This window comes from Asparagus officinalis, chromosome 8, assembly GCF_001876935.1.
Source record: "Asparagus officinalis chromosome 8, Aspof.V1, whole genome shotgun sequence".
NCBI lineage: Eukaryota > Viridiplantae > Streptophyta > Magnoliopsida > Asparagales > Asparagaceae > Asparagus > Asparagus officinalis.
The window spans coordinates 93,215,951-93,223,621 of NC_033801.1; the positions used below are offsets into that span (position 1 = coordinate 93,215,951).

Genomic DNA, 7,671 nt, shown 5'->3' on the forward strand with positions numbered 1-7,671 from the left:
CCCCTCCCGACCCCCCCTCCTCCGGAACCTCCCGACCCCCCCTCCTTCGGCGGTGTCCGTTGCGGAAATCAGTTTAAAAGGTATGATTTTTCTACTGAGCTTTAGAAATTTCAATTTTATTATTAATTATTGTTGAATTTGGTTAAAAACCCTAATTATGTTGAAAAATAAACGAGTTCAATTCTGAAAATCCTAACTTAATTAAATACATGTTAATTCATTTGAACAACACTAGTTATCATTATTGAGTTTTAAACACTTATAAACCCTAACTCATTTAAGTTTCATTCGTGCTATAAGTATGTGTGATTATTTAAGTTTGTGATGTGAAAATATGTGAAATAATTTTTTGTAAAAAATAGAGTGATATATAACACATTATAAATTTTTATAATGTGTTATAATCCAATTTAGGTGAATAAAAAAATAACGTTATCCCTAGACTTCCGTCCAATAATTACATCCAATTATTTGGACTTATAATATATGATATACGACTCAGATTTGGGTAGGAGACGAAGTTTTCTTCCAAAAATGAGCGTTTATTTTATATTATAGGAATAAAAAATTGGTACTGAAATTCGTAATTATTGGATCTGTCCTTCTCGGACGGGTTAGGAATATAGTAGTGCATACATCCAACTTTGTATACTTTGTATATTTTCATTCTTGAAAGTTTTGGCAGCACGTATTCGTTGTTCTCCGTGTACAATAAGCGTATGTTGTTCTGCGTTTCGGGCTATTGCTGATACGCATAATAACATCCGCACAGTGTACAGGGAGAACAGCGGGTAGGTGCTGCCGAAATTTTCAAGAAATGAAAATATACAAAGTATATGAAGTTGGATGTAAGCACTACTATATTCTTAATGGATAGAAGCCTTCCTATGACAGCCGATCAATTGGTGTAATTAGTTTCTACGTACGTTTCAAATATATTTTATGTAGAACTAAATTTATATTGTTAAATGATATATGAACGTATGTTAGATTTGTTTTGTATGTATAAGAGTCATGAATGTACTAGTAGTTGTGTGATTTGTCGTAGTTAATAATTATATATAATTTACAGATGAGGGTAATTCCTGACAAATCATGGATAGATATCCCACGGCTTCATAGATTTCGTGACACACGATACAAGGAGGGATGTGAAGCCTTCATACGTTATGCAGAAATGAATCCGAGAAAATTAGCAAGTGGTGCTATGTATTGTCCTTGTTGCATGTGTAGGAATTTGAAATTGCTGAATAGTAATGATATACGGATCCACCTAATGAAATCAGGTTTTGATGAAAAATATAAATATTGGAACTGGCATGGGGAAGGTATCACTGAAGATGAGGATCCAAATGTGCGTGTCGGTACGTCCGGTGGACAACGAATAGATGACACAGAAACAATGTTGAATGATATTTTTCCTCGACCTAGAGAATTTGAGGGTGATGATAATGTCGAGGATGATATCGGAGATAAAAGTGAAGATGATATCGATGTTGAAGCTGAAGAAGTAGGAGATGATGGAAGTGCCGAAAATATTGATGATATGCATTCCTCCGCAGAAATAGAACGAATATTGAAGCTACTAGAAGATAGTGAAAAGGACTTATATGAGGGATGTACCGAGTACTCCAGATTTTCATTTATGCTAAAACTCCTACACATTAAGACACTTAGCGGTATGTCAGATAATTATTTTGAAATGCTTCTTGATTTGCTTCGAACTGTAATACCTGGAGGAGTGAATAGCATACCCCAAACAACTTATCAAGCTGAGAAGATTGTCGCTGCTCTGGGTCTAGATTATAATAAGATTGATGCATGTCCGAATGATTGTATTTTGTACCACAAGGCCAATAAAGACCTTCAAGAATGTCCGACATGTGGAGTTTCTAGGTGGAAACAACGTACAAATTCTTCAATAAGGATTACAACGGAGACAGAGATAACACAGAAGAAAATTCCAGCCAAGGTGCTTCGACATTTTCCATTAGCTCCTAGATTGCGAAGATTGTACATGAACAAAGAAACGGCGAAAAATATGAGGTGGCACAAGGAAGATCGAGTAGATGATGGTAAATTGAGACATCCTGCTGATGCGGTAGCTTGGAAGCATGTTGATAAAATTTATCCTCGATTTGCCGAAGATTGCAGAAATGTAAGACTGGGTCTGTCAAGTGACGGATTCAATCCATTTGGGGTAATGAGCTCTGGTTGGTCTACTTGGCCAGTTGTACTAATGCCATATAATTTACCTCCATTGCTTTGTATGAAACAGCCATTTATGATACTTTCATTACTGATACCCGGTAAACATGCACCTGGAAATGATATTGATGTTTACTTAGAGCCTCTAATTGATGAGCTGAAACAACTATGGTCTGAGGGTATTGTAACATATGATGCCCATTTAAAAGAATCGTTTAGATTACGTGCTATTCTATTATGGACGATTAATGATTTTCCAGCCTATGCTAATCTGTCTGGGTATTCCACAAAGGGAAAGTGTGCTTGTCCTGTATGTGGTCCGGAATTTGAAGCTCTTCAATTACCACATAGCCGAAAGAGTTGTTATTGGTTTAATCGAAGGTGGTTGCCCTTGAGTCATAAGTACAGAAAATTATCAGCTAAGTTTGATGGCACAGTTGAGAAAAGAATGAAGCCGCGTCAACTCACAGGTACTGAGATCGTTCAATTACTTGAGGGGTTTCCAAAAGTTGTGTTTGGGAAAAAACGCTATTCTAAATTTAGCCCGCTCAGAGTAAGAGATTATTTAAAGTCAAAAAGGCCACTGAAGCGTAAGCGAAAGGTCCGGAAAATGCAAGTTGAGGAAGAAGACCAAAAATTACCTAGAGGATGGACTAAATTTAGTATCTTCTTTCAGCTACCTTATTGGCAAAATCTTAAAATCCGCCACAACTTAGATGTCATGCATATTGAGAAAAATATATGTGATAACATAGTATCAACTCTCCTACAAGATGCAAACAAGTCGAAGGATGATCTACGGGCGCGCCAAGATCTGACTGCTTTGAATATCCGAAATGATTTGCAAGCTCAAGATGTTGGACTTAAAAAATTAAAGTTGCCTCCGTCTCGTGTTACACTGACAAATGAGCAGATGCAACGATTTTGTGAAATTCTCAAATCAGTAAAGTCTCCGGATGGTTACTCTGCTAACATTTCAAATAATGTCCAAGTGCAAGAGCGAAAACTCTTAGGTCTGAAGACCCATGATTATCACGTTCTTCTCCATCAATTGCTTCCTGTTGCAATCCGTAACAATATGGATAAAGAAGCGTCGAAGATTATTATTGAGTATTGTGGGTTTTTCAGAAAATTATGCTCTAAAGTCATAGATGTAGATGAATTTAAAAAACTTGAAGCTGAGGTCCGAGTTACTCTATGCAATATGGAAGTAATATTCCCTCCTTCTTTTTTTACGGTTATGGTCCATCTTACCCAGCATCTTGCAAGAGAGGCTAGAATCGCCGGACCTGTTACTTATCGTTGGATGTATCCGATTGAGAGGTAAATTATATTTTTTTTTGCATTCATTACTTGTATATGCGTTTTTGAAATTACCGTGCTAATAATTAGTTATTTTGATTCTAAGATACTTGGGCTCCATGAAACATAATGTTCGCAATCGAGCTCGTCCAGAAGGCTCGATAGCTGAAGGATACGTGGCAAATGAATGCTTTATTTTTGCATCACGTTACATGCGCCAGAAGAAAACCACGGCTCAAGTACCAGATAAGGAGAGAAAGCGTGAAAAATATCCGAGATCTCTCTTAGAACAAATTCATGCATATGTGCTGGAAAACCTTGATATGTTCGCAGACTATCGAAGGTAACAAATAACACCCGAAATATAGATGAGACTATTCATTTTACATAATGTTCGCAATGCAAACTTATATATTGTTTATGTAGGCGACATTTGGAGAAGCTTAAGAATGAAACAACCGGTAGGAATGCAGCGCATAATATTCAGAAAAGACATAGGAAAGAATTTTCTGATTGGTTAAGATTTGATGTAAGTATTTAACAATTAATTTATGAACATTCATAATATAACATCCCCTAAATATTCTGAAATTTTTTGTCTTAGGTTGATAAATCACTTCTTGATGGTACTACGTTACCAGATGAAATTATTATACATGCACAACGCCCTTATTATGAAGTGAGACGTTATAATGAGCATTTGATCAATGGATATAAATTTCGAACGCTAGAGACTGATGATAGGAGGGTAACTCAGAACAGTGGGGTCATGGGCTTGTTTGCTCAAGAATGTTTTTCAAGTACAAGAGATCAGAACCCAATTCTAGCTGACATACTATATTATGGCCAATTAGAAGATATTGTTGAAGTAATTTACGGGTTTGGTAAACCAAAACAATGTACTTACACGATGTTCAAGGTTCGGTGGTGTCCTGCAAAAAAGCAAAAGGATCATTATGGATTTACACTTGTCAATCTCCATCGAGAAGTATATACGGATGAGAAATTCATTTTTGCAGAACAAGCTGATCAGTGCTTCTTCGTGAGAGATCCGAATGTCATATCTGATTGGGTGGTTTTGTACAAGGAGCCAAGATCTGTTGTTCTACCTAATAACAATGAAAAAAATATTGAAGAAAGTGAATATAATTATAGTGAACCAATTGGTTCATCTGATGATGTTTGGCAAGAATTCTCTTACGCACAGAATGTGGCGTTGGATGTAGGTATGTAATATATATGTTACACTGCATTAAAGTTTTTTAGCTAATCATAATAAGAACAATGCATTTCATAATAACTTATCTCATGAGCATGTATATTTTTTTTCTTAACTATGTTAATAATTGAAATTGCAGATGAGGAGGATGAGGAGACTCTTTGACCTCGAGGGTGATCGATCACGTAGTATCACCCCTGGTAGTGGTGCTGATGATACACTACCATCTCCGGATGCAGGTATAAAAATTAATTAATACTTTAATATATTTTATCAATTATTAATTATCTAGCTAATAGTGATTAATTTGTTGCAGATGCGGGTTATTCATCACCTGGCCCCTCTGATGCAGTACCAGAACCATCCCCTGATGCAGGTATTCAATATTATAATGCTCAATTATAATGGTTAATTAAAAACTATATTAATGATTCTCCTTTCTTATGTAGGGGATACTTGGACACCGACATATCCATCTTATACATTCCACACGGACTTGCGGCCAAAGACACAGGACTATCTTAGTTTACCTTTACCTCCAGCCTCTCATAAGTCTATGGCTGACGCAAGGAAGTACCATACACGTGCTGCGAGAAAATTAGAAGAAATGCGTGAAATGATTGAGACACGAAAGAAGGTTGCACTCGCAGCAAAGGAAAGAGAGATAGCGAATGGTAAATTGTATAAATACTTTTAATTTTCACATTTGTATATTATATGATATATTATCATGTTATTATTGTAGGTGCTAAGAAGGATCGTATCGAGAACAGACGTGGCGGAGGTAAGCCTGATTCCAAACAACCGCCAAGAGGAATGAGGGCAATAATTCGGTGGAATAGTTCTAATTTGCCCGTTGGTCCATGGTCGACCCGCTTGAATGCATATATTGGGGTTCTAGTGCGTAGAGCGACCATTATCAACCCTTATTTTCAATTTCGAGAACTACCATGGAGCGCATACGAGGCGATATGGACAGCGCTTATGGTAACTACATATTGCTATTACTTTTTATTTATTAATAATTAGTATTTGATATTAAATTATCTTTCCTAAATGTGTATGTAAATCTACAGGACTGCTTCTGCCTTGAGGACTTTGAGGGGGCTTGGAATTATGTGTTCAATGTTAAGGTTGAAGTAGTTCTCAAACAATGGAGGCATGAGATCAAACATGAAACCTATGACAGGTATGAGGAGGACTGGCAGAGGTTTTTAAACCTCGACGCCCGAGTTGACGAGGTTCATTTCACAGCTCTCCTCATGTATTGGGACAGCGATGCCTCCAAGGTTAGTTTCATGAAAATTACTTTATACTTTTAAGATATTAATTTATTGCATATTTGCTAATTTTTTTCTTTTAAAAAAGAATAAATCCACGAAGGGGTCAGAAAATAGAAGAAAGAAGCTGCATGACCACCACTTGGGCTCACACTCCTATGCCAATCTGGAGGATGTTTATTGTCAGGATACGGTAGATTTCCGTCTAAAGTTTTGATGAATTTAATGATTAGTATGATTATGAGTGTGATAATATATAATATGACAGGGAAAATCATTAATGCCAATACACTTGAGGGCGAAAGCGGCGTATGGCATTTTCCGTGATAGATATAGGGGTGATGAGAAGAATCGAGATAAGATCAAGGCAAATCTCGAGTTGGTGGTGAGAGTTATACATATCTTGTGTAGTATTATTAATTCTATTTTGTTGTTAATATTATGAGGAAATGAGAACACAAATAACATTGTCTTTACCATGAAATAATTATATATTTGTGCTTTAGGAGGGATTTGAGGCTGCATCAAAGGAGGCTGCAACTGTGTATATGTCGCAGCAGGAGGAACAATCTGAGCCGGACCCTCACATGCTTTCTGCAGAGGACAACATTACTCTCACACAGCATTTGATGGGTCATAATAGGTATGGATGTAGAAAATTTGAATCAATTTGAATACTACATTCCTATTTATATTTTTTTATCATTATTGAATTCGAGAGGTAAATTTAATATTTATTTCTCCCTAAATATAGGAGAGGGAGATATCCTCTGCATGGTGTTGGAGCTTCACCCGGCGTAAGCATGAGGTCATCCACAGCATCCTCCACACCATTTACATCCATGAGAGCAGCCCCGCCTCGGTTCCAGGCTATGCCATTTGTCGCACGTATCTCTGCATATTTGCTTGACAAGATTGACTCGGAGCTACATATCCAGGTGACTAATGAGATGACAAAAGTTGCGCTGACGGCGAACTCGATGGATGATCTCCTGGGGTATGTCATGCAATATTTAAGCGGTGCGATTCCTCATAGCGCGTATGGTGGTGTTATACGGATTATAAGCTCGCTTGGCGATAATTCCGGTGCTGGTCAGAGCAACACTCAGGTACCTTTTTTTTCCTTAAAATAATAAATTCATTTATATTTAATATGTATTAAACACTCCTTAATGATTATTCAATTGACCATTCAGAGTGGAGATATTGGAGGGAGCAGCACACGTTCTCGTAACCGGGATAGAGATACTGCCGACGACGACGACTGATGAGGTTTATGAGGTTTTTTGTACATTTTTAATGCAATGAACAGCTTTATCTGTTATAACAATACTTATATGCTTGTTGGATGTATATATTAGACGGTCTTGGTTGATGCATATTTTGAAGTAGATAGTTGGATTTGTTTATTATGCTGGAATTGATTATATTATGGCTGGATCTGTGCATTATGTTGGATTTGAATATTTTTGGGTTTGAATGGAATTGTCTAAAATCTTGATTATATTTGGATGGTTGGATGTATTCATATATACAGTATTTATTGTATGTATTCATGTATTGGTGTAATTGTACAGGGAAATACAAATTGTAATATATTTTTTTTGCTGGAAAAATAGCAACCTAGACGGAATTCCGTCTAGACTGTACCAACCTAGACGG

The 7,671-nt window shown here is 36.7% G+C and overlaps 2 protein-coding genes across 3 annotated transcripts; both read left to right on the forward strand.

Moving 5' to 3' along the window:
• On the forward strand, positions 1,381–4,204 carry LOC109822746. 2 transcript variants are annotated; one of them, XR_002242253.1, is made up of 3 exons: positions 1,381–3,531; positions 3,617–4,039; positions 4,115–4,204. XR_002242253.1 is itself a non-coding variant. In XM_020388993.1 (3 exons), exons 1-3 carry the CDS (start codon positions 1,403–1,405, stop codon positions 4,049–4,051), a joined length of 2,481 nt encoding a protein of 826 aa, XP_020244582.1. In that variant the 5' UTR covers positions 1,381–1,402; the 3' UTR covers positions 4,052–4,204. The 2 variants fall into 2 exon arrangements, 1 of the variants encoding a protein (XP_020244582.1); XM_020388993.1 differs by having other exon boundaries at positions 3,617–3,853; positions 3,937–4,204.
• On the forward strand, positions 4,822–7,435 carry LOC109822747. The gene is made up of 10 exons (XM_020388994.1): positions 4,822–4,968; positions 5,046–5,105; positions 5,179–5,403; positions 5,475–5,716; positions 5,806–6,018; positions 6,098–6,202; positions 6,278–6,394; positions 6,516–6,652; positions 6,764–7,118; positions 7,206–7,435. Exons 1-10 carry the CDS (start codon positions 4,869–4,871, stop codon positions 7,275–7,277), a joined length of 1,626 nt encoding a protein of 541 aa, XP_020244583.1. The 5' UTR covers positions 4,822–4,868; the 3' UTR covers positions 7,278–7,435.